We start from the raw sequence: 26,676 nt of genomic DNA on the forward strand, positions 1-26,676 counted from the left end.
AAACTTAACACAGTTTGTATTTGTGTTTTACGTAATGTTGTCATCTGTCCATATTGTAATCATGCAACTGTTACATGTGACTATACCACATGTACGACACCTATCGCATGTCGGTCCATCCTGGTGGAGGGATCCCTTCCCTGTTGCCGTTGTCCCCCTTTTCCCTGATAAAATGTGTAATTCTGATATAACTGACTTAACTTGGTTCTCTTACTCCTCCTTGCTAATAGTTTGGGATAGTCAAGGATAACCTCCCTATGGAAAGCAGCGATAGAAAAAGAATTTACACACATGACTTTTGTTATTATTACTTGCCAGTCAAAGTTTAATACAAGTCAACTTATCTTCCTGTCAGTGAGGAAAATGTTTTATTGTTTTACCTTTTTGCCTGAATCCAAGCCTTTACACCAATGAAATGCATGTTTAATCTGGTATTCAGGGTTTGGCTTCTGTTTTCAAAACAATCATTACAATAATATTACGTACGACTTTTACCTTATTGAGAGCGATTAAAGACCAATTGCACAGTTTAATTACTTGCAAGTGAAGACACGTTTACACTTCAGGCAATACATAAAATTACAACTATTTCCCTTTTTTTAAATTCGAGGAATGATCTTACCTAGTGCTACTTCATCACCTTAATGTGTTGCAAAGCATTACACCTCGTGCACAGGATTGAGTTTCAGTTTTAATGGTTTATTGCTTCTTACAGGCAATTGTGACATCGTTAGCATACAGATTTCCTGGAGTGTGCATGCTATATCAATCAAAAATACTACTTTGGTTACAAAGAAATATTTTTGTAAACCTCAGTGAGGATTTCTATGTTGTGCTGATTTCATTATTGTGTCTAAACAAAATGTGACAGAGGATAAGACTCTCAGCAGAGGAGGAAGCAAAATACAGTCTGTGTCAACTAACAGGCTTACTGGATAATCACATATAAAGGCACTTTTCGAAGCTGTTTGTTTTTTGTGTGTTGTTGGCTTGTTTGCTTGCTCGTAGCCCCAGTGAATCGTGTTGCTTCGTATTGCTTTTGTTGGTTGTTTGGCAAAGACAAAAACATTATCACTCCATGTCATCGTGGTTCTGGGTTGACTCGTTGATCACCTGGAAAAGGATGTAGAGGGCAGAGAAAGGGGGACAAGCAGGAGTTGCGTTTGAGCTCAGATGAAAGAAAATTGCCTCAATGATTGAAAATCACTTCAAGTGGATTCTACCTGACCATCCCTGGTCTCAATGGTCTTGATGAGAACCTTCTTAGTTGTTGTGGTTTCAACATGAGGTTTCGATTCAATCATTGTTTCTGAGGAGGGAAAAACGATGTGTTAAAGTATCAACTGGCAATAAACAGTAATAACCAATAGTAACATTCAGCACGGAGAGAGTGATCGTACCTCTCAGGTTGAGAGATGAGAAGTTTGGCAGTGGAGTGGAGATTCTGAAAATGGAGAAAGTACAGTCCACAAATCAGCATATGTGTATTTGTTGCATGTAATGAATGTTCATATGCGTAGCCGATTTCAGCCAGACATTGGAACTGTTAGCTTTTTGAGGATACAAGGTCTTCATCCACCACCTGCTCTCCTCTCCTTCCAGCAGCTTCCTGTAGGTGGCGATCTCAATGTCAAGGGCCATCTTGACATTTAGGAGGTCCTGGTACTCCCGCAGGTGACGGGCCATCTCGTCCTTCATGTTGTGAATGTCCTCCTCCAGACGGCCGATGGTGTCCTGGTAACCGTTCGTGTCCAGGGAGAAATTCTCCTCCATCTCTCTCATCTGGCGCTCCATGGACTCATTCTGGGACGGCAGCCAAGAGGGAACAATACGACACTCAGGCGGCGAAAATAACTTGTTTGAAATAAAAATAAAATGCAAGGATGATTTTTTTGCTCTGTGACCTGTGAAAATAAACTCCCTGGGCATTTTCCTCTTGCTGTATGATAACTCAAACTCATGCAGTCTATTTTTGTGAACTTTATGTGGCCAGATTGTTTGGATATATGGATTTTGCCCTGTTATCATGTATACTACAATGTAAGCCTAAAGTTGCATACTCACAGTTCCTTTGAGGGCGTCCACCTCACAGGTAAGCGCCTGAACTTGGCGTCTATAGTCATTGGCCTCCTGCTTGGCCACTCTCAAAGCATCAGTGTGCCTGGCTGCAGCTTCGGTGAGGTCAACAAACTGTCGGAGCGACAAACAGAAAGACAGAGATAGATGGAGAGAAGGAAAGGTAGCTGAGGAATCAACTTCAGGCTGAGGGAGAGCGTGAAGCATGCAAATTATGAAAGATGTGGCCACAAAGGAGACTTGCAGGCATTACACTGCAGCTTGGTGGTTGAGCAGTTTTAAGGCGTTGCTGTGTTCACTGAAATACTTGTTACTGCCCTTTGTGCCGATGTTCAAAGGTAATACAAAAAGAAAGATTCTTCTTTGCCGCATTTCGTTATATTATTTTTGGCGGATTATTTCATTCCTTTTCAAAAAGAAACAGTACTTGCATTTAATTTAAACTTGTGCTAGCTGATTTTTTAGCCACATGGGAAAATGGAAACATGCTGTAAAGACAACAGACATATTATCAATTTTTAAGTTAATATGTACTAGTTAATATGTAATAACTTGTTAGAAAACAGTTGCCTATTTACAGAGCAACATTATCATTCATTTGGAGCCATTTTTCTGGCCACCAGATGCGTGTAAGTCCAATATTCACTCTTCCTTAGCTTTTTTTGGTCTCCACCAACTCCTGAAGGAAACATCTGGCTCTTTAGCTGCTAAACACTCCTCTAAGTTCACAACCTTGTTGCGGACATTGTCTGTCTGCTCTTTGGTGTAATAGATCTTTTTTTTTTTGACTGAAAACAGCTGCCTTCTGTAGCCCAAAAACCACACTGATGTGAGTAGTGAGACTGAACCAAAACATTAAAGTTCAGAAACGAAAACAATGAGCTGAAAGACCCTACAATGCACCGTAGAGCTTAGGAGAACTGGAGGGTCGGGTGATAATTCTCTATACGTTCATCACAACAAGACTTTCATATAGAGGTGGTCATGATTCAATTAAAAATACTGATTATAGCTGCTTTAAATTGTATTGATCTGCAGAACATTCATGCTGTAGCCCCTTTGGAAAGTTTCTTTCAAGTTTCTTTTACATTTTTTAAATTGCAAGGGTTAAATGCTCGATCGTGGAAAATCCTAACCTTGGATTTGTACCATTCCTCAGACTCCTGGATGTTTTTGGAGGCCAGGTTCTCATACTGTAGACGGACGTCCCTCAGAGCAGCTGTCAGATCAGGCTTAGCTATGTCCATGTCCACCTGCACATGCTGCTGCTGCTGGATCTGGTTCTGCATCTCCAGCATTTCCTGCAATAGAATTAATAGAGCAAAGTATGTACAAATAAGACAGTTTCCTTCTGTATACTTTTCTATGACTTTCCTGGCTGCATTGGAAAACCTCTGGTGCACTGAACCCTACAAATTTGGTACTTGAGCAGATTAACAAATACTTCACATTATTCTGACATATTTTTAGAAGAGTTTAAAGTTAGCTAATCAGGCCGTACATGCGCAGTGTTTCCCCCTGAGACTGAGCCAGCTCTAGCCACAATAAAAGGAAGCTTACCTCATCATGCAGCTTTTTGAGGAAGTTGATTTCCTCCTGGAGTGACTCCACCTTCCGTTCCAGGTCCAGTCTGGCAAGGGCAGCGTTGTCCACATCCTGTGCCATGACACTGACTCTTAATAAGGTCACTTGTGAAGGTGACATGAATTGCAAGCATTATGTGTCTGCTGACACATAGAAAAAAAATGCTCTTTCACATGCTATAAAGAGCACTCACACAATGCCCATGTACACATAATGACCCATTGTGTGGTGTGTCGAGGTCACAAACCTATTGCATCCAGTAAAAATCACCTGTGGGCGCATGGCAAGTGCCATTGCAGATGTTTGTAACAGTTGATTAAGTGTTTTCTCAAGATTTCCGTCTGTTGAATACAGTGAAGAAGCCTTGACTGCTGCACTGTATTCAACTACATCACAGGCAGATCGGCAGTGGTGGAAACTAACTATGTACATTTACTCAAGTACCGCACTGAAATTTACTTGTGGATTTTAATTGTATACTACTTCTACTCCACTATATTTCAGATGGAAATATTTTTACTTTTTACTCCATTACATTTCTTTTACTTACTTTAACCTACTTTAAGATTTTGAATGGAGAAATTTAACATGTAGAGGAGTATCTTTAGATTAAGCTATTCCTACTTTTACCTCAGTAAAGGACCTGAATACTTTTTCCAACACTGTAGAACATCATGATGGGATTCGTCAAATGGAGTCAGATGCCATTTGTTGTCCAGTAAAAAAAGGACATAAAAATTTTATGACTACCAACCTGTCTGTCCTTATCTCTGGGGGGAAAAAAAGGTTGTGCAAAATTGAGAGAGATTGCTTCCATGTCCTGAGTTTGATTTAACAAAGGAGGCACCGTGGAACACCCAGAACCACAAAGCCAAATCCAAGAGGCCCTTAATCCCATTTATTATTACCTAACTGCATTCTTAACCTGAAAATCTCTATCGGTTGTTCTGATAGATATTCAGTTGTTCTACTAGAAGCTCTGATTTTGTATGTTAACATGTTATAACTCTCCTGAATTTATCATGAGGCAAATGTTCAGCTGTGGAAAAAAACAGTTGAACATGACACTCTATAATGAAAAGTATTTTATTGCACTAAAAAAATCCTACTATATTCTATTTAATTCCCCTGGATGTCTTATCCATACACACCAACTGTCGTACACACCCACACCCCTGTGCTTTGTCAGGGCGTTGGCAGGCCGGTAATTGAGGTATCAGCAAATGAAGCAGCTTTGCCCTTGCTCTAATGCCACAAACAAAGTGTGCTATTCAGCAGGGTTTCCCAAACAGGCCCGCGGCTGGAAGAGTGACTGTCTGTCTGCCTGAGCGCGAGCCGGCTGCTCGCCCGGCATTGTTGTCTGTGTGCCACCGTGGTAGGTCATAGGGACTTCCTTCCTGCTTTTCACAGACAAGACAAGGATCGTGATCGTTCAATGTATTGATAACTAATGCTCACTTTTGAAAAGCACATAATCCACTGGAAAATGTAATTTTACTCTTAGCTATAAGCCTAAGAGCTACATAAAGCACCACATTTCGTGTCGCACGTTTTTCGTTTTTTTCATCTCTTTTTGTCTTTTTTTTGAACCATGACTCCTCTGTGAAACAATTTGTAAGACTCATCATCACTACATTATCCACCATGAAACCCAGTGGCAGGGAACAATCTCTGACAAGACCATAACAAGTGAGATTCTTATGTGCTGATGCTCTCCCAGAACGAGACAGCTGGATCACATGGTGGATTGTCTTCTCGCTCTGATAACCACATTGGGTCCACACTGTCGTTGTGCTTGTGTCCAGCTCATTCAGTGTGACCAGTCAGACTTAAAAAGATCTCCTCTCAGTGCAGGCCTGATTTAACTCATCAGCCACAACTTGGCCTTTTGTACCAGGCCCGGGGTCAGTTCTGCTCTACAGCTATTTCGGAGCATGGCTAGAATCTGCTGTTGTGCCATCAGAAGACTGCATTCCAGTCTTTGCAGCTCATGAGCAATAATTAGATAGAGATTACTTAGGAGAGAAAAGGGACGGTTATACCACATAACTGCCGGAAATGAGGCTCATGGTGATAATCAAGGCTTATCTAATCTCTTTGACATCACCTCTCAACAATTTGGGGGTTTAAACCCTCCTTTTACCAGGAATAGCTGAGGAGGGGGCAGTGGAGAGCGCAGGCGCCACCAACATCCTCTGCTGTTCCAAACTAAAGCACATTCCCTATCATCGCTCTCTTCAAAAAATTCCTATCTGATACAAAAACATAGCAGATGCAGAGTTGATGCCTGATGTGAAAATGGTTTATTGAGGCGAATCATACTGTACCTGTCTGAAACTCTGCATGTTTGCCTCAGCCTCCTCCCGTTGGGATATCTCATCCTGCAACCTGCGGAGACGGGGAAGAAGCGGGCATTTTATTTTCAGCTGCCACTGGGGCCCCTCCACCCTGATGCGCTGTCATGACTAGTCTCATGCCCGGCTCTGCTCTGCCTTTCCTTCCTCCACTTTCTTGTTCACGCATGAAAACATGTCAGTGAAAAAATAAGCTTCACTCAGACACAAAGCTGCAGCAGCGGCAGCGGCGGCGGCGGTGGCAGCAGCAGCAGCAGCAGCACTTCAGTTTCAGATTTTGCGCAGTGCCAGACGAACATTTTAGGCTAGAAACTTGTCTACATATGCGTCTATTATGTGAGGTTTATAGATAATGATGGGACATGCACATATTGACAATGACTCCTGAATTATATGCCTACACAACAAAACAAAGCCTCTACATTGAGTTTCTTGTTAGAGAATAGAGTGGTGCCACGCCTCCTACTTCTCTCTCAGCCTGTCGATGTCGTCTGCCAGGTTATCCCGGTGGACTTCCACGCGGGCCCTCTCGTTGGTGAGCTGGTCCACCTGGCGCCTCAGCTCGCGCATTTCGTCCTCGTACAGATCCCCAACGCGGGACGTGCCTTTGCCCCGCAGCTGCTCCAGCTCCGCCAGCAGGATCTTGTTCTGCTGCTCCAAGAAGCGGACCTTCTCGATGTAGCTGGCGAAACGGTCGTTGAGCGACTGCATCTGCACTTTCTCGCTGGTGCGGTTCGTGATGAACTCGCTGTTTATGGCGTCGGACAGGGAGAAGTCCAAGTTCTCGGAGGCCAGCCGGGGCATGGCTGCGCTGCTCCGGAGCCTCTGGGTCTTGGCCGCGTAGATGGTCGGGGCTGAGGAAAGACCGAAGGATACCCGGGAGGAGCGCACCGGGCTGGAGAACTGGCGGCTGGAGTAGCTGGTCCTGACCGCGGCTCTTTCCCCGCCAAACATCTTCTTATAGGAAGAATGTGGAGCTGATCTATAAGACATCCTGCTCGTATCTTTTCCGACAAGCGTTTGCCAAAAGCAATGTCGCCGATTCAGTCTCCCTCTTATCCCGACTGCATCAGCGGAGTGCGCCTGGGAAGGCGTTTCCTAAACCCTTACTCATTTATAGTCTCCTCCTTATGCAAATGACTCCGGGGTGACTTGAGTGACACCTTGAGAATCCAATCACAAATGGGAACACACACATATTTTTTTTTTTTTTTTTTTTTTTCTTTTTTTTTTCTTTTTTTCTTTCAGGCCCCCGAGAAACAGATCCTGGATTAACACTTGGGCCGAACTCTCACTGCGCACAGTAAAGTAAGGATACGCCAGGCCCGGCCTCCTCTGTCCCCACCGACGACCCCGAGTTTCATCCTATAACTGTGCACGAGCCGAAATCACGTTTGGGTTATTACAAAGTACAGCAGCACGTGAGTGTCAGGAGACGCAGACCGGGCTGTTGGTAGTGCTTTTTGAGGATTTCTATTGATGTTTTTCGAAATCTGTCCGCAAACAATAGAGAACCCTGAACGAGTAGGATCTGGATCTGAATCTCGAAGAACTATTTAAGTTCAACATTCATTGGGACACAGAGGACCAGAAGATTTTGGTGGTGGTGGGGGGGGGGGCACATTAGATGCAGATGCAACAGTGGCATTTAAACGTGTTCCGAGAGAGGAAAAGCTTTTCCCGTGGCTTGACACGGAAATGTCATCCTCACGTTAAAGATTTGACACAATGCAGTGGTGAGAATTAGTATTCAGCTACTTCATTTAATTAGTTTCTTCTCTCCTATGTAGATACACACACACACACACACACACACACACACACACACACACACACACACACGGCAATATATTTTTACAAAGCATGGTTTTGTCCCTTTTTCCAAGTTTTCAATCTATTTTATGAAGCATTGTATCATAACTCTCCTTTGTTGTCCCTCGTCCATGCTTATATATTAATATCAGCTGGAGTGTGGGGACGTGTGTGTGGAGTGTACTGTGTATGCTTTTTACTGTTTATTACAGTGTGTATGAAATGCATGAGAAATTGACATGTACAGTGCAATGTAAAGTACAGCATGTGCAAGTCAGCAGCTCCACAATTGTTAATCAGGTTTAGAGAACATCATGCAAGGGGCAGGACACGCAAGCACATCCAGGCTGCCCACTAAGCCGTCACACACATAGATCTATGATGATCACACACACACACACACACACTGACACTCAGAGAGAGAAAAGAGAGGAATACGGAGAGGTTGGGCTGGGGCACAAATAAAATGTATTCGATACCGGCAGGATTGCCGCAGGCTTGGAGCATGTGTGTGCAGTTTATTATGAGTCAACCTTTTCTTAAATTGACCCGCAACATATAATGAACCTATATCAAATGTATCAGCAGAGACTAATCTTCATGTCCGAAACATCTCTCTGTCTTTTTCTGTCCCTTTTTTCTTCACTGCATGCAGATCTGCGGGTGCTGCAGTGATTCAGGGATTCTGAGGGGGAGACGCGGGGCAGCCGAGGTGAGCCGGTGACACTCTACACCTCTCAAACACACTGCACCGGTGCTGCTGGGTGTTCTGTGCTCTTTAGAAAACACGAACGAAGCAGCCACTAAGGGAGATCTGATTTGGTTTAGCGGTGTTTGTCGACTAGATGATCGTCTGAATGCACAAATCTTTCTTTCACAGAGATTTTCACAGTTTTTACCCCGGGGGTGAGGGCGGCTGCAGGGATTTGAGGTTGAGTTATGACTGCGCAGGGACGAACCCAGCTACCCAGTGAGCTGGGCTGACCTTTCAGAAGCATTAAGATGGAGAAATTAGTGCAGTTTTAAACCTCAGACTACTGCCTGGCTTTGTCTGAAACAAACACAAGGACAAGTTAAGGGTTTTGGTTATTGTCCTCATACTTAGTACGTACTGAGCAACTGAGTTTGTGATGAGGTGGTGAGTTTGTTTTTTCTTCCTGTACACAGTGGTGAACAAGTATCCAGGTCACTGTTCAATAAAAGTAGTAACACCACACTATAAAAATAATGCATTACAGGCAAAAGTCCCGAATTCTGTACTTCTGTGAAACAACACTAATACTAAAAGGTTACGTGTAATTAACTTCTGTAATTAGTAACATCAGAAGCACTGGCAACAAAATGCACTGATATGATGCATCATATTTTATAACCTGATCATATGTTTTTTACGCTACGTTTAGTCTTGATTTGAAAAGTAACTATAGTTGTGAAATAAATGTATAGTGGATCAAAAAGTACGATATTCCCCTCTAAAATACACGTTTGCATATAAAGTAGAATAAAATGGAAATAGTCAACGAAAGGACAAATACCTCAAACTTGTTCTCGAGTGACGTTACTTTGAAATGTACTAGCACTTAAGTGGAGCACCGTAACTTTCTTTTCTCTTACTCAATCACATTAAGGAATCCAATGACGTGTCAGGAGTGTGTAAAAGGCCCAGCCGCTTAGTCTCAGCTCTGAAGTTATTTTGGATACAAATCTCCTGTGAGACAGCCCACTTTGGATCAGTACAACAATAATCTAGTAACGTCTAAGGTCAGACGAGAGTTGCCACTGGATAGGTTAAGTGAAAAGTAAGATTGTGTGTACATTTAAAATGTTTTTTCTTTTTTCTTTCGATTTTCTTTGATTTTTTTCGCATGGCTCTGTGCCAACTGTAAGCTTTTACATTTCTTTCTCGGTGTGGGACTGCAAGTTACATCGTAGCACGTTACTCAAATGTTGGCTAAGTGCAGTAGTGGAAAAAGTATTGTAATCTTCTACTTCAGTGAACGTAGCAATACTATGGTACTGTATATTTTTAAACTGCACTTGTAATGTATTATAAAAAATACTGCATTACAGATAAATGTCCTGTATTCAAAATATTTGCAGTAAAACATTACAAAAGTATCAAAAGTAACCATTCTGACTGCTATATTAACTGTAAGCAGCTTTTTAATATAGTCAATGTGTAATTTAGTTTTAACAACTTTATGCTGTTGATAAATCTATAAAAAAAAGCATCATATTTTATGAACTGATCATGTGCTTTGCATGTAAAATGAAGTCAATGTATAAAGGAGCATAAAATGGAAATACCCATGTAAAGTACAAGATCCTCGAAATTGTTCTTAAGTAAAGTACTTGAGTAAATGTACTTGGTTACGCTCCAAAACTGGCAAAGTGGATGGAAAACCAGTGGAGGATGAAGTATTCAGGTCTATTAATGTGGCAACACCACAGTGAAAATAGTCCATTACAAATAAAAGTCTTGCATTGAAAATGTTAAGTTCACAAGAATAAGGAATAAATGGTACTCATATGTAAAGTATCAAATTGTAAAAGTACTCATAATTCAGAAAATGACCTCTGTGAGTGGTTTAGTATTATGTATTATGTTACTGGATTATTAATACTGATGTATTCATGTGTATGTAGCGTTTTACTGCTGCAGTTGGTCGAGATGGAGCTAATTTTACCTTTGCGTGTATTTTATAAGCTCATATGTTTCGTATATAAAATTTTAAAGTTAAGTAACTAATAATTAAAGCTTTTAAATAAATGCAGTGGAGTAAAAAAGTTTGTTGTGGAGTATAAAGTAGCATAAAATGCAAAAACGTAAAAAATAAAGTACACGTGCCTCAAATCTGTATTTAAGTACAGTACTTGATTAGAGTTTGTATCTCTTTATTCATATGGGTCTTAAATAAACTAAACAAAAAAGAAATAAAATAGCCAGATAAACACAAGAACAATAGCTAAAAAAAAATAAATAAACAAATGATTGTACAAATGCACTAAGGCTTATGGTGCTCCAGGGCCCACACAGGGGCCACAGTATGAGCAAACAGAGGGACCCCATTACTAAACCGGCAATGGAGATTCACATGATCAACACTCACTTACTGGCAGGGGTGGGGGCCATAAAAATTCCTGCTCCCAGGCCCATAATGACCCCACTCTGCCAGGGTTGGCCACAGAGACAGACAGAGGAGGCCGGGATTGTCACAGACAGAGCAGGGATTGTGTATTGCTGATCTGTCACCTAACTGCAGCAACAGAATGCCGACAGTAGGCCGTAATTATTGTTTGTAGCCCGGTGTTTGCCAGTGCCACAGTTTGGGCCAAATAGCTCCCATTCTTGGCAATGTTTGGAATTTATCGTTTAGTCTTTTTATTTTTGTTGCTGAGGTTCCTATTTTCTCCGAAGCAACAACACCGTAGGGGGGAAGTGATTAAAAAGACTGTACAACAAGAATCAAATAAGATTCCACATTAGTCAGAGTCAGTCAGCCTGCAATGGGGCAGGAACAGATAAGTTCAATCCTCTTTTCTGGGTGTCTAGACCACAGGCGCTGGGCAGCTAAAAGGCATCCTTTGTTACATCTCCCATGATGGTGAATCACCGACCCGCGCGCCCAGTAGCCATAGCAATCGTTCCCCAACATTATTTGCCAGACCTGAAACCCAGAGGGACTCAGGGTCTAACCCTGTTCACAGAGATGAACTCTTACGGGAAATTAGTGATACATTTTATTGATTCAGTTGCAGAAATATGTGTTTTTGTAGTGTTAAGTTGGTAACAACGTCTCTCTATCTTACAGCAATTTAGGCTTTTTGATTTGCTCTTTCATGTTTCTGGTCTGATAAAGTGATGGACTTCTTTGTGGGCCATGACACGACAGGTTTAGTGAAGGGTTTGCTGCGGCACAATGAGTTTGTTGAATCCCACTGAGTACACGGAGATCAGTAAATCTAAACAGGAAAAAGAAAGGCTGGGGAGCCAGAGAGCTTTTGTCAAGTCTGCATGTGATAGTCAGGTTATTATCAGTACAATCAAGTACTGTACTTGTACAGTTTTGTGGTACTTTTCATCAGTATTTCCATTTTTCTGCTCCTTTACACTTGGCCTCCACTATATTTCAGAAGGAAATATTGTACTTTTTACTCCTCTACATTTATCTGACAGCTTGAATTACTTACTGTACTTTCTTCTGATTTAGATTTTACATTAATAAACATATGATGAGCTCATAAAATACATTGGATTGTTAACCATTAAACCTGTGGCTCCCAACCGGTTTGGCTTGTGTCTAACTGGGGCCTCCTGTCGGGTTTCAGATGTCTGTGAGTTGTTAGCCGTTTCACCTAAGAGGCATCTGCCCTCTTATCTTCTCTGATGGCTTCATTTAAACAATTTTTCAAAGCCCAAAGAAGTAAAAATCTGAAATACTTTTCAGAGAGTATTTCAGAGAGTAAGAGTAGTTTTACTCTTGATACTTTGAGTACATTTTGCTGATAATACTTCTACATTTTTACTAGAGTGGGATTTTAAATGCAGGACTTTAACTTGAGTACTTTTATTTAAGAAAATGATCTTGATACTTCTCCTGCCCACTGGTCACCATTGGGAATTTTCTCTCCTCCAACTGAAATAGGGAGTTTTTCTTATGCATACAGGAACTTAAGCACCTTTTCCGTCAGTGGTCAGCAAAATGAGCAGAGTAAGGACGGGTGCTCATTTCGGGGAATGGAGCTTGCACTGGATACCTTTCAACCATAGTAACAACAGAGGAATTAAACTGCAGGGGCTATTTTCCAAATCTCCATAGAGACTGACAAAACCCTTGGAAAGTATCCAGACTGGTCACTTTATAAAGACCTCTCTCCCTCTCTCACACACACACTCTCGCTCTCTTTGTCTCACTCCTTTCTCTGGCCCTCTCTGTGCATGTGTGCGTGTCTGCAGGGAGTCATTGGGTCAGGGACCGGGACGGGAAAAACCCCCACATTCTAGTTTGAACTTCCACTTGAGAGAACAACTTCCCTGCGTTTTCCCTCTTGCATTAGCATAAAATCATCACGTATAACTTGCATAAAAATTGTCCAGATGAAAGATCCCTATCCAAATTAAGACCAGCTGTCATTTGGTCATACTTGTTTTAAGGATAATATCGCCTGCTGACACATATTTCAAGCCAGTCTGTGAGTGACCATCACATCACACGTGTCACTTGCATATGCCTGACTGCATCAGTGAGCGTCACCCGGGACCGACTGACAGCCGCGGATGACACTCACTCTCAGGTCTTGAAGTGTGAAGAATTAAAAAAAATAGTGTTCATATCTACACCTACATTACCTATTCATACCTTATCTTAAGGCTTTTCACAAATCAGAATAATAAAAAAAATAAATAATCTTTTTTTTTTTTTATTAATTCACCGAGTTATTTGAAGAGATTTTGAAGAAATCCCCTATGAGTCAGGATTTTGGCTCTCTGTTGTACATTAGCTCCGAGAATAAGCAGGACATTATAAGCCCAAGGCTCATCCAGAATTCAAATGCCTCCCTTAGTTAATAACCTTATGAAAGTCAAATGCTTTAAGGCAATCATTATAAATGGGATTATTTTCACCAGTTTATATCTCAACCCTAAATGTAAGTGTAAGCGTAAATGTGCTCTGCAGTATTTATTTATCTATTTATTCATTGTGTGTGTGTTTGTGTGTGTGAAATGAAAAACAGAAATATAAACATGTATTATGCTTACAAAATTGTATGTTACCGCAACCATGTTCAGCAGCTGGGCTTCAATAGTGAATTTAGCATTCTAGTAAATGATGTAGTCCCACACGCATGTTTATGATGCACACACTGACTCACTGATGTAATGATTATTCTACTGATCGATGGATTGACTGGTTGACTGGAACAGTGAATCACACCATTGAATCAGCTCTTCTTTTGCAAAACTGTGCCGTCAAAATTAATCCTGTAAAATAAATCCGCAGCTGTTCATAGTTGCTGTTTTGTTTCTGATCATGAAATGATTTTAAAACCACATACAATGCTTCTTCAGCGGTGCATCTACAAACATTTATAGACTTTAAGCACAGATATACAGCACTTTTTATAGACTTAAAAACACAAGTTGATTATTGACTGCGTATACAGCAGTGCACCCTAAGCTACACACCCAGCATGGGTATTAATTATAGGCACGTAAAGAAGGTTAAAATTCAGGCTCTTAAAATTAGACTTTTGTTTACTCACAATAACACTCAGAAACAAGTTAGTAATAATTGTAGTAATTGTCTTAATTTTTTGATAGAATTTTCTCCCACTGTTTTTTCAAGATCATTCGATAAATGTCTCCAAGAAACTTACTGCATATCTGAAGAAAGTCTAACCTGAGATCTGTTAAATGTCTGCCAAGTTTGAATCAAGTTGTCCTAGATTAAACCTGCAATAACTGTTTTTTCTTGTATGGTTTTTTTTTGGCAGTAGAAACGAGTTGAGGATACAACACTGACATACAGTATCGTCACCTTTTAAGTTGATACGGCAAACAGCTGATTATTACACGTCCCACAGATACAGAGCAACAGAGTAAAATTCATTTGGAGCCATGTTTTGGCCACCTGATGAATTGCAAGTCCAACAATTACCCTCTTTTAGCTCTATGTTTGGTCTGAACCAGCTCCTGAGGAAAATATCTGGCCCCAGTTTGTGCCTCTCATGTATCAGGTTAATTTCAGGTCGCGGAGGTCACGTTAACCATCAGTATCTCTGAAAGGTAATGAACTGGCAATGTGCAAAAAAAACAGGAGGTTGTATCGCTGTTTTGACAGTATTTTCACACTCCCGTAAGACTCTTCTTCTTTCACGTGGTCCCAATGTCCTAACATTGTCATGAAACTTTATATTTGTAAAAACATTGATTATAGCTGCTTTAACTATTTTATTTTGATATCGTAAAAAAGTTAACTCAGAAGAACTGCTGGAAAGTATAAAAACATTGTAATTAAACACATTTGATCTTCCTGTTTCAGCGAACAATGTAGTACTTAAACAGGCACTTCATTTTACACTTAAAGTGAAACAGTTACTAATCATGTTTTGGACTACTCAGCCTGTGAAAACTGTTGAATAATGTTTTCCTCTGTGGCTCTGAAGGGAGATCTGAAAACATAACTGAAGGGTTATCTCAATTTGGGCTTGGAGACTTCAAATTTATAACAGAAATCATTGCAAACCATGAGCATGGAGTATAATTACGGAAGACATTTACCAAGCAGGGAGAGCCAAATGAAATCAAGTGTTTTTGGGGAGTTCTAGGGATTAAAATTTTAGGGATTAAAACTCACGACATCTTGCCCTCTGCTGCACTGATTTGGTTTGTTTTTTTTTCCACCTGTCTCATGCAAGTCTCCAAACTATTTACAATAGATGTGATGTTAAAAAAACAAAACAGGGTTTATTGAATATTGAACATTTTCTTACAGCCAGAAAACAATATTTTACCGGGAGCTGCCTTTTAATTAATATATGGATTTTGTTTTCATAAATTAATCTGTTCTCAATTCTTTTTAAGTTGTCAAGTGACATAGTCCTGCAGAGCAACAACGTGACTATTATAATATCCACGGGTGTCTTAGAAAATGATAATTACTGAATGTGCATTGCACATTCAGGAAGAACCCAAACAATAAATACAAATCTGCTTTCTTTGGCAGATACAGTCATTTCTTTTATGTATTGCATTATATTCAATTAAAAAATTGATGACTTGTAGTACTTGTAATAATAGATAATATAGTTATGTACAGTGAGCTCTGAATCAGTACAAAAATATGTTGTTCTTACTTGCTGATATTGTTACATTACATTTTCCATTAAGAATTTCATCATTCACCACAATAAAGACGAAATCAAAGTCTGTAAAGGTGAATGTTTGACTATACTGAAACTTAAGTTAGAGGCACAACTCTCTTCAGTCAGGTCAAGTCTGGTGGGCCTGCAAAAACAGTCTGTGTTTAAGATTATTCGATGGCTTTAGAGACATTTCTAACTTCATTACAAAAAAATAATTGTAGCCAAGAATAACAGCACCCCTTGGACCTGCACGTGTGAATATTTCTATGGCATACAATGTCCTGCGTTCATAGTATGGGACAGTATTTTCCACATCTCACGTGCAGTGTGTCCAGGGAGTCTTGTGATTGCAGTACACTCCCTCCTCCACTAGATGTCCTTCTTGCCTGTGTCACAGCTGTGGACTCCCCCTCAGGATGCACTTTCCCATCTGGCATTTTAAACTCAACCGATGCAAATGAAGACAGACTACCATTTTTCTTTGACCAAGTTTTGGAAGTATCAATAGTAGGTGAGACCCTGAAACCTCTCCCCTTGACACTGCTTGTATCCTTTTTCCCACTTTGGATACTGGAATTGTCCAAAAAGGGGTCAGAGTCACTTCCATGTGGCATGTTGTAGTAGATGCACTTTGGAGTTTGAGGCTTCGCCATCTCCTCAAGTTCTGATGAGGATAGGGCTACAAGGGGGTTGGGCTGGGTTTTATAATGAAGCGGTGAATCCTCGCTATTGTTCTCCTGACCTGTATCAATGGAGGTGCTTTCCACATTACTGTACATTCCCAGGGAGATTGGAGGAGATTTTCTTATAAGGTGGTTCTCCTTGAGCAGCCACCTTCCTTGATCAATCAAAACCCCATCCGTTTTGTCCTTTTCTGAGGTGAAAGAAATGCATTGCGCGGCCTCTGGTGCAGCGTCAGCGTCTGCCTTTAATGAGCTTGCAGCACTGTAATAAGACAGATCCTCCCTTGAGACTTTAGTGCCCGAATCATAGGAAGAGAAACTCTCTGCACTTTTTAATCCGGGACTTTGCAAGACTTCTGAATCACTTGCAAGAGACAGTTTGGGTTTAGGGATATCAGTCTTATGTCTGTAGACTGGGAAAGGTCTCTCTGAGGCCTCCTCTCCGCTCTCTGTGACAATATCTAAAGACTCCTGAGTTTTATATCCACCACTCTCTGAAGTTTCCGGCCTGTAATCAGATAAATCGGAGGTGCTCGGGCTCGGGAGACATTTTAAACCATAGGAACTATCCTTTCTACTTCTTGGAATAACGGTTTGCTTAGTTTGTACAACTCGAGCACTGTCCGGCTCTATCCTAATGTTTCCCAGGTCGTCATATGTGAATATAAGTGAAGAGGACTGTAGGGCAAAGTTAACAAAGTCAAGTAACTCCTGTGATATTTCCACTGGATGTTGTAGGCTGATTCTTCTTTCCTCATGAAGCTCCCCTCCCTCGTCCGTTTCAAGTTCATGAACAGTGTCTGTTCCATCACATTTATCATTCTCACACTGCCCCTCAGGGGAATATTTTGTTGGTGATTCAGTGTTATGTTCTGAATTTGTTTCTTCACGACTGCCACTGTGCTGCTTCAAATAGGAGGCCTCTTCTGGGAGTTTTCGAAAATCCTTGTCATCATCAAAACTGTCTACATCTTCAGTAATATTTCCTTCTTCTACCTCGTCTTTTGATTCTTGTTTTTCCACCTGGTCTAAGCCCTCGTTCAGCTCATTTTCTTCATCATCTTCCCTCTCCTCTTCAGCTAATGTCTGCCCTGCTTCCATATTTTCTTCAATCTCCAACTCCTCTACCTCTTTAGCTTCAACTGATTCTTCCTCCATACTATTTTGAATTTTCTCAAGCTCTTTTCTACTCCTTTCATCGTACTTTTCTTCCTCTTCTGTATCCTTATCAGTTTCTTCTTCTTCGTCTTCTTCCTCCTCCTCATCTGTGATCACCCTAGCTAAGCTTTTTTCCGTATTTTTGACTTCAGCATCACCATCCTCCTCTTCCTCATCATCGTTTTCCTCACTAATTACCTCCATTCTGTCCTCTTCCTCATTACTTTCTTCAATAACCACATCCATTTCTTCTTCTTCCTCCTGCTCCTCCTCGTCTACCTCTTCATTTATATTTTCTGCCTCGTCTTCCTCATCTGTCTCCTCAATAATTTCCTCTGCTTCTTCTTCTACATCCTTGTCAGTAACCACGTCCACTTCTTTCTCCTCCAACTCATCAGTGATGTTTTCTAACTCCTCTTCCTCCTCCTCCACTTCTTCATCTACATCATTCTCAGTAACCACTTCTTCTGCCGTCTCCTCCCTCTCTTCTTTCTCCTGCTCGTCAGTATTTTCATCTGTCTCCTCAACAACCTTATCTGCTTCTTCCTCAGTCTCCTCCGCTTCTTTTTGCTCATCGCCACCTTCCTCATCTGCTTCTTCTTCAAACTCATCCTTCCCCTTCTCTTCCTCCTCTGTCTCCTCAACACCCTCTATCTCATCCATCTCTTCAACATTGTCATCTTCTCTTGTTTCTTCATCCATTATTCCCTTCTCTGTCTCCTCAACCACTTCTTTCTCTCTTTCCTCCAATTTCTCCCATTCCTCCTCCTCATCTGCTGTCATCTCCTCCCCTGTCCCTTCCTCTACTTTCTCAACAGATTCCTTGTCACTTCCTTTCTCTGCTTCCCATTCATCCTGCCCTTCATCATCTTCCTTCGCTGCCTCCTCTTTTGTTTCTGCCTCCCTTTCTTCTCCTGTGTTTTCAAGGTCATTACCATCATCATTTATCTCTTTTCTTTCCCCATCATCTCTGTCTTTCCCCCCTTCCCTATCCTCCACAACCTCATCTACCTGGTCTATGTCTTCCCTTTCTTCCGTCTCATTTTCTTCAACTTTTAGGGCCTCATCTCTTTCTGTCTGCGATACTTCTGAATCTTTCACGTCAAGGCCTGTTTCCTGAACTTCATCAGGTTCTTGCTCTGACTCTCTCATCATCTTTGCATGTTCAGGATATACCGGTTTCATTTTATTTAAGTCATCTATATCTCCATCATCATTATCCTGGTATTTTTCAGTAATGTCCTCAACTATGTAGGAAGTTTCATGATCTGTTGACTTTTTTATTTCATCATTGCATTCATCGATAAATTTTTCCACATCTTCCTCTGTATCGGACTGGTTTTTTTCAGTTTCTATGAAAGTGCTCTCATCCACAGGGTAAAAACCTCTAGCTTGTTGGATTGTTGAAGAAATTTCAGCTCTGAGGTCCGGCGGCATGTTCAGCTCCTCCATCAGCTCATCAATACCCAGATGCTGATCCTCAAATACATCACCTCCTTCGGATACAACATCCAGGGCAAACTCAGTTTCTGAAACTTTAGGAGAAAGTGGTTCACTTTCAAGCCTTTCCCTCAAAATCTGGAAATCCTTCCAACGTTCCCTAAAGTTAGAAGATGCGCTGCTTCGCAGATCTGTCAGACTTGCCCTCTGCTCTTCCTCGTTCTCCATGGCAGAAATCTTCTGCAGGGATTCCATTATTAGCATGGCCTCGGAGTCGCTTCTTGATTGGTTATCGTCTCCTGGCGCAGAGTCTGTTAGGCTATCTCTCAGAGTCATCACTGACAAGAATGACAGAAATGCTTTGCATGACGATCCGAACACTGAAGCTACTTGTGTTGAGAAATCAGGAAGGCTGTTGGACTTCTCGAGATTGGATGTTGTGTTGGTGTCGGACGCCCTTCTGATGCACTGGATCGATGAACAAAGTTTCTGCAGGACAGGTTTTATCTGTGCTTTGGGACTTAAAATGTTGGACGTAGATGAAGTTGATTCACTGGCAGTTGGACCGATGACCTCTGCAGACTTATGTGCCCTCAGTTTGTTTTCCTGTTGTACAGGATCAACCCTGACACTTGGCATTGAAACACATAAACCTCTTGTTTTCTGTTCATTGTACAGCAAAGATGTTTCTGGCCGTTCATGGTAATGAGGAACTGATAAACAAGAAGCAGATTTCTTGACAGCATCACCAGACAATGGGACATTTTCATCTGAATTAGTCTGACATTCGCTCTTTTCATCTGATTCAGACCCACCACCTATCTGAAAAACAACCTGTGATGGAAGTTCTGATTTGTCTGGGTTGTCCTCAGTGTATGGCACCTGGTCTTGGCTGACTGTCTCCAACCAGTTCTCAACGTATTGGTGGATTTCAGAGGGAGTAGGATTCAGGGAAGGCATTGAAACACTCTCACTTAACTGTAAAGATTTTTTAGATGATGATATTCTGTTTTCAGTCATGGATTTAGGTTTGCTTACTGTCTTTTTGCCTGGCAGAAGGGATTTTTTAGGTTGTAAAATGACTGGCATGTTCTTTTTCATTTGAGGCCTTCCAGTTGGACTATTTACATTAGGGCCAATGTCTTTAGCAGCCACTCCATGCTTCATTGTTTGTCTCTTAGGTGGGGTCCTTTTCGTGTTTTCAGTGCTAAGTAATAAGGCTGAGTCCTCCCTGGGTGTCTTCTCATCTTTAATTGATTTCTTAGATTGGGGCTTTTCTGCTTTCGTTTCCGCTCCTTTACTTTTTTGAGCACTTTTAACACTTTCTGATGAGCTCAAACTCTGTTTTTTTCCCACACTGGTATTGCTGCTGAGCTTGTCAGTAGATGAATATTTGCTATTTTTGGGGGGGCTTATTATGCTCTCCTTTAGCTTTTTATCTGAGCTGCTTGTTGAAATCGAACCCTTGTGATTACTAGCAGGTTTTATCATCTTTTTATTCTTCACACTTTTGTCATTTTTTACAGTCTCCTCAGTTTGGGAGTTTGTTGCTGTGTGGGCGTCAATCTTAGTCACTGAAGACAGACTGTTTGTAATCATATGTGTTGGAGATATCGGCTCCGATGACAATGATAACATCTCCTCTTTCTGTCTTTGTAGTGAGTCAGCAGTGGGTGGCTGCCAGCTAAAATCACTGTCATTGCTGGATGAACGAGGCCCTGATTCAGTGGAAGGTTTGCTATCTGGTGCCAGAGCGGAACCATGCAAAGGTACGCCATCTGCGCTATATTCCTCGTTTGCAAAATAGTTGTCGTAGCAGCCTTCACTCTCATAGATATGCATCACAGTTTCTGTAACTTCCATCCCATTATTCTGTATCTGAAGGACCTCAGCTACTCCTGACGACTTGAGGGAGGAGTGGGAGCCTTTGTTGCTTGCTCCTGCAGATGCCGTTTTCCGAGGCTTTGGGATTGGCCGGTTGCTGCTGCTGCTGTGTCTGACAACACAGTACCCCTCAGTTGTCTCACCATCGGCCATCCTCTCCATGTAGGAATAATGTCCCAGGGTGCTCTCTTGCACCCCTGACTCTGTCACCATCTTAACACTCTCAACAGACGACTTCTTCTTAACATGTCGAGGGCCTGGCGTAGAAGTGCGTTTGAAACTTGTTTTTGCTTTTCCCAAAGCTGTTGAAGTGTAGCCCTTGTATACTTGCTCGTCATTAAAGCCGATGCCCTTTCCAGTTCCAGTGGGATGGTTTTCCTCTTTAGTTTCATCCACACTGATGCTAGAGGAGTCTTTGGCAACGGCATTGTTTGAGTCAGGTGAGCTGTTGCCCGACTCAGAAATCGAGGCACAAACTGTCCTCTTGCTAAGGCTGGAGCGGCTCAGTGTGGTAGTCCAGTGGAGCATCTCCTCCTCTTTAAGGGTCAGACGCACTTTCATTTCTACAGTCATGCTGCCATCTTGATTCACACGGAAAGACTTTTCAATGTCATCGTCCTGAGGTAATATGCAAGTATGATCTTCATTATCTACCCTCCCAGTTCCACGTTTGTCCGTGGATGTGTGATGCTGGATGACTTCTGCTTCATATGATCCATTATGGCTCTGCAGTTGGCTGTTCATGCTTCCATTTCGAGATGAGTTTATCTGGTTTACAATATATCGCTCAGATGATAAGGAGAAGTTTCTTGAGCCTCTTCCACTTGAGAAAGATTTGTTGTTCTCTTTGGTTGGAGGTGTTTGATGAAAATAAAGGTGTTTGAGAAAGAAGGTGGAGACAGAGAGAGAAAAAAATATTTTAGGTAATTAAAAAACATCATGTAGTATTCATATAAGTTTGGTAGGAATATTTAAAAGAATAGTTTGACATTTTAGGAAATACCCTTATTCGCTCTCAAGCTGATAGTTAGATGAGGACAGCGATACCACTCTCAGATCTGTCTGTTAAAGATGAAGCTACAGTCAGCAGCCAATTCAGTTAGCTTAGCGTAAAGACTGAAAACAGAGGGAAACAGCTAACCTGGTTCTATCCAAATTCTAAAAAAAAAAAAATCTGCCTACCAGCACCCAACTGGTCTGGCAACCAGCTGAGACTTTGGGAAATCAGCGCTCCGGGGCCAATAAAAAAGACCAGCACATAACCATTACGCCAACACAACTTGTCATTGCTACTGTTCAATTTTACAAGATATACGGTGTTAATTGATATTTACATGTGCTAGAAAGTGTATTTTGTTGCCTCTGGACAGAGCCAGAGTAGTTTCCCCCCATTTCCAGTTTTAATGCTAAACTATGCTAATAATTTCATGACTTAGTGTATAGACATCAAAGTGGTATCAATCTTCTCGTCTGACTCTTGGCAAGACAGCAAAATGTGGTACAATGCCTTCACAGGGTCTGTTACATTTAATTGGAGTCAAAGCAGTAAACTCAGTGATACACATCTCAAAACCAGGGCAGATAAAACCAAACCTATTTGCAGTGGCTAGCTACCACTAGAAATACCTGAGTAAATCCAACAGCAAAACATTACTGAATTTCACATAAGTAGTACACTTTCAGACCATTTTAGATACACAGAAGTGGATGGGCTTATACTTTCTTTTATCTGTTATGTCACAAAGATCACTAGCTCCTTAAAAAATAAACTAAATAGTATAAAAGTTTCTGCATAACTCCACGTGGCACTACATGTTTTAATGCATACGTCTGAAGACAAACTGCATGTGTCCAAACAGTACAATCTTCCATCTGTCTGTCAAGTTTTCATTGTTTTGACAGTTCCTAGCTCTTACCATCACTCACTATGCTGTCCTAAGAATACCAAATGGACCTTTTCATGAATATCGGCATGTGACATACTTTAGAGTTTACCCACAGAACTTATTAAAACTTACGATCTCTGGGCTGCAGCATAGATGGCTCCACAGTTTCCATGTACATCGCCTGTGACATCTGGCTCGTTCTGTGAGAACTGTAGTTCGCTAATCTGAATGGTTCGGTCCCAGCTGCCACAACAACTCCAGAGCACAAGATAAGTGTAGCAAGACCATCAACCTGAAAGAAGAGGAGAAATTAGTTTAACATGTCAGTCAAAGTCTAAGGAAACAATTGTCTAATTAAATGAAACATTACAGTAGTTACTTTGAATTGGCCACCTACATACTTTATAAGCAACCACTGTAAGACATGCAATGTAAGTATTGCACCCCTGTGCTCTTCCTTTAAAACTGAGTTTAACATTCAGTTTGGACTTTCACTTGCATGTTGATGCTATTTTTTTATCCCATATGTTATCATAATACAGTTCAGACATCACTGATCACAGGCAGTTCTAAAAGTGTATGATGTATTCAAAGGTTCTCTGTACTCATGACCTTTAACGGGGAGCTTTTCATTGAACCTATGGGATTACAGAGTGATAACTCACTGGGGGGTAGAGCTTTTGATGCACTGCTTAGCACTTCTTCGAATACTTATTAAGAGTAGCGTAACAGGGTGAAAGTCCTGATTCTAAATCCCTGAGATATTTATGAGTTACAGTGAAAATAAAGTACTTTTTGATGCCATTTAAAATACATTGCTTTTATAGTCTTTGAAAACATAACTGTTTTGGTGTGATATGGTCAGAACTTCAAAAACAAACATTTAAGTAGACCTTGAGTTCAAAAAATTTTGTCTGCTGAGCCAACATGGATGAAATTCCTAAAAAGTCCACAGAGTAAAGGAAAGTTAGAGCATCTACAATTGTGTGAAATCAAGGCAAAATCCATCTGCTGACTAGGACCATGTGATACAGTCGAAAGCTCTGGAACAAGCAAGTTAGAAGACCTTGACTTGAAATTGTTTTGACAATTTTTTTTTTCTCAAGATCAACGATGAACTTTTAAACTCAAAAAACTGATTTAAGGGATGATGTACATGCTACATGCTACACTGATGTGTGTTCATGTCTGTCTGCCTACAGCTTTTTTTCAGCCTAATAGCTAAAGAGATGATCCTATTTGTGTGACCCTGACATACCTTTGATTAAAATAGCCTTAGGTATCCTTAGATACAAACTAAATTCAAGGACAACTACTGTGGAGCCGTGGATTCACACGCCATGGTGCTAACTGAAAAGTCACAAAAACCTTTCCTAGTTTGAAAAGAGGTGAAAAATACAATGAAATGAAAAAGACAAATTCTAATCCTGTGTCAAAAAATCATTTTTGAGTATTCTTATATCAAAATCCCTCTCATTTCTCTTCCTGTAAAACATAGAATTATTTCCGCTGACTTACAGGGAACTCTGAGGTGGTTATATAAATTTATCCAATCAAATTTGATTTGGGGTGACTAACCCATCATTCAAACCAGCACTTGACCCTTAGCTAGTCGGTAGCTAGCAGAGCAAAGAACTAGAAGGTGTGTTTTGATTCGGTGAGCAAAAACTTTGTTTACATTTCAAAAGAATGTGGCTGAGGTCCAATTATTTATTCCTCCCTCGACCTACCCCTGATCCAACAGTGCAGATGAGGTGTGGGTGGAGGTGAACAGTCCTCTTCAGCCCCCGATCGAGCTGTATTCACTAAGACACAGAAACTTTCAACAATGCAATCAAATCTGAAGGATCTGATTTAATAATAATAACTAATACCCCACCCACATATTCAGTTTCACTCGTTACACTACTGAAGCTATAAATGTTCTAGCTTCCATTTCACTGTGACTATAAAGGAATACATTTATTCGCTTTAAAACCAAAGTGAAATGCTTATTCAGTTTGATACCACTCTCGTCTCTGTCCATTAAACATGAAGCTGGAGCCAGCAGCCGATTAGCTTAATTTAGCATAAAGACTGGAAACAGGGAGAAAAGCTAACCCGGCTATGTCTGACGGTAACATAGTCATCCTACCATTCCTGGTAAAGCTCACTAATTAACACGTTGTATCTTGTCGGTTTAATCCACAAACTGAAATGTAAAAACAACAAATTGTGGTTTTGTGGCATGTGGTGTGTGGGAGTATTTCTTGGCCAGGTGCAGTGACTTTCTGGAGTATCCCCTGGTTGCCCTTTTACCAGCTTTATGCTAAGCTGAGCGAGCTGGCTTCTGTCTTGATAAGATATTGATCTTTTCATCTAACTCTCTACAAGAAAGCACAATAAGCATATTTCCCAAAATGTCAAGCTACTCCTGTCATGACATATTTGCAGATATTTAGACCACTTTATTTAGACCAGATAAAGCTAACGTTTCACCCATTCCAAAAAAGGCAGCTTCTGCTTATAAAATTTTCAGGAGTGACTTTAAACTAACACTGATCCACCATCATTCACATTTTCAGATTACCAAACACTTACTCTTCTGCCATCTGTAGAGTAGAGTTTCAGCACTGGGAACTGCAGGATCTGAGAAAGGTAATCCAGCAAAGCGTCAAATGTTGGTGCAGTTCTTCTCTGCAACACAATTGTGCGTTTAACAGTGGGATCCCTATTCTTGATGACCACAAGTCTCTTTGGTGTCCGTACTGCCACCCTCGTGGTGACCTTTGCTGGCCTGTTGGTGACTTCAGTCCTTCTGCTAAACTGACCAAACTGGAGTCCTTGACGCCTTCGTCGCCCTGCGCTGAGGGGTCTGGTGGTATTCCACGGTACCTGCCGCCGGTTCACTTCATCTAAGTTTAACGGCTTCACCCGTTTCTGATCAGAACACACATAAGATCCCCCGTCGTTTAAGTCATCGAGACCCTTAACAAGGTGGGTCCCGCGAGGAGTGGTGATGGTCCTCACTCCAAAGGGTAGAGGCACTTTCTTGGACAAAGCGTCCAGTAGAGCATCAAATGTCTTGAAGGTGCGGGCATTGATGACCATGCGGTGCCCACTGAATTTATAGTCACCGCTTTTGTAGAAACATACTCGTTTAGAAGCTGAGGGATCAGAGATGGGCTGTAAGGGTTGGGAAGGTAATGTCTGCCCACTGCCAGAGGACAGTCCCTGGGCAACTGGGTCCTGGATGGGTGTGTTGCTCATTTTGTGTGGAGGTAGCTAGAAAGAAAGTACAGAGGGGGAGAGACTTGTTACTGGAGTTCAGATTAGCACAAGGTGAGCTTCCAAAGGGATACACCTCCCCTGTTCCTCCATATATATTTTGAGTGTTTGAAAACTAGTTTCACTAAAATGTGGCTACACTGCTTCCATGTATTTTCCTCACTGAAACACTGAGGCTCTGCTGGAAGTAGTCTGTTATGAAAACTTCATCATTAAAACCACTGTAAATTACTGATTTCAAGGTGACCACAGCCCCTGTCCTCCAACACTGAGGAACCTACCAACTGCCACCCTTCAAGCCAGCAGGTAGTGAATATTTGTTACTCAAAAGACAGATTTTGGGTTGAGTCTAAGTTTTTATTTAGGATTTGCACATTATCTCATGGTTTTTACCTCGAAAATGAGATTGCTTTTCTCTCTGAAAAGAACCACATTTGACTCCTAGCTTGACCAGATTGTTTGTTACCCTGACTATTTTCTCTCTGTTTTGATGAGTCCAACATATATAAAAGGGTGTGTTTCCAGCTGTTGCTTAGTACAGTATTTTAAAATTTTAACTTTACTTATAAACAGTGGAACATATGAAATCCCCCATCACATCAGGTTTCCATAGACTCTTGAACAGCCTCTATTTAAAACAACTCTTAACATTTAGTGACAAGATAT

General features: G+C 41.2%; 2 protein-coding genes across 2 annotated transcripts; both read right to left on the minus strand.

Moving 5' to 3' along the window:
- Positions 1 to 338: 338 nt before the first annotated feature.
- Positions 339 to 7,087, minus strand: LOC120799273 (vimentin A2-like). The gene is made up of 9 exons (XM_040144306.1): positions 6,481 to 7,087; positions 5,988 to 6,048; positions 3,637 to 3,732; positions 3,213 to 3,377; positions 2,065 to 2,190; positions 1,583 to 1,803; positions 1,401 to 1,444; positions 1,224 to 1,309; positions 339 to 1,113 (listed from the first exon to the last, which is right to left on the minus strand). The coding sequence occupies exons 1-9, from the start codon at positions 7,005 to 7,007 to the stop codon at positions 1,072 to 1,074; spliced, it is 1,368 nt and encodes a 455-aa protein (XP_040000240.1). The 5' UTR covers positions 7,008 to 7,087; the 3' UTR covers positions 339 to 1,071.
- Positions 7,088 to 15,952: 8,865 nt separating this feature from the next.
- On the minus strand, positions 15,953 to 25,995 carry LOC120799210 (oxygen-regulated protein 1). Its single transcript, XM_040144177.1, has 4 exons — positions 25,324 to 25,995; positions 22,876 to 23,035; positions 18,656 to 21,702; positions 15,953 to 18,481 (listed from the first exon to the last, which is right to left on the minus strand). The coding sequence occupies exons 1-4, from the start codon at positions 25,990 to 25,992 to the stop codon at positions 15,980 to 15,982; spliced, it is 6,378 nt and encodes a 2,125-aa protein (XP_040000111.1). The 5' UTR covers positions 25,993 to 25,995; the 3' UTR covers positions 15,953 to 15,979.
- Positions 25,996 to 26,676: the final 681 nt, after the last annotated feature.

Source organism: Xiphias gladius, chromosome 14 (genome assembly GCF_016859285.1).
Source record: "Xiphias gladius isolate SHS-SW01 ecotype Sanya breed wild chromosome 14, ASM1685928v1, whole genome shotgun sequence".
Taxonomy (NCBI): domain Eukaryota; kingdom Metazoa; phylum Chordata; class Actinopteri; order Istiophoriformes; family Xiphiidae; genus Xiphias; species Xiphias gladius.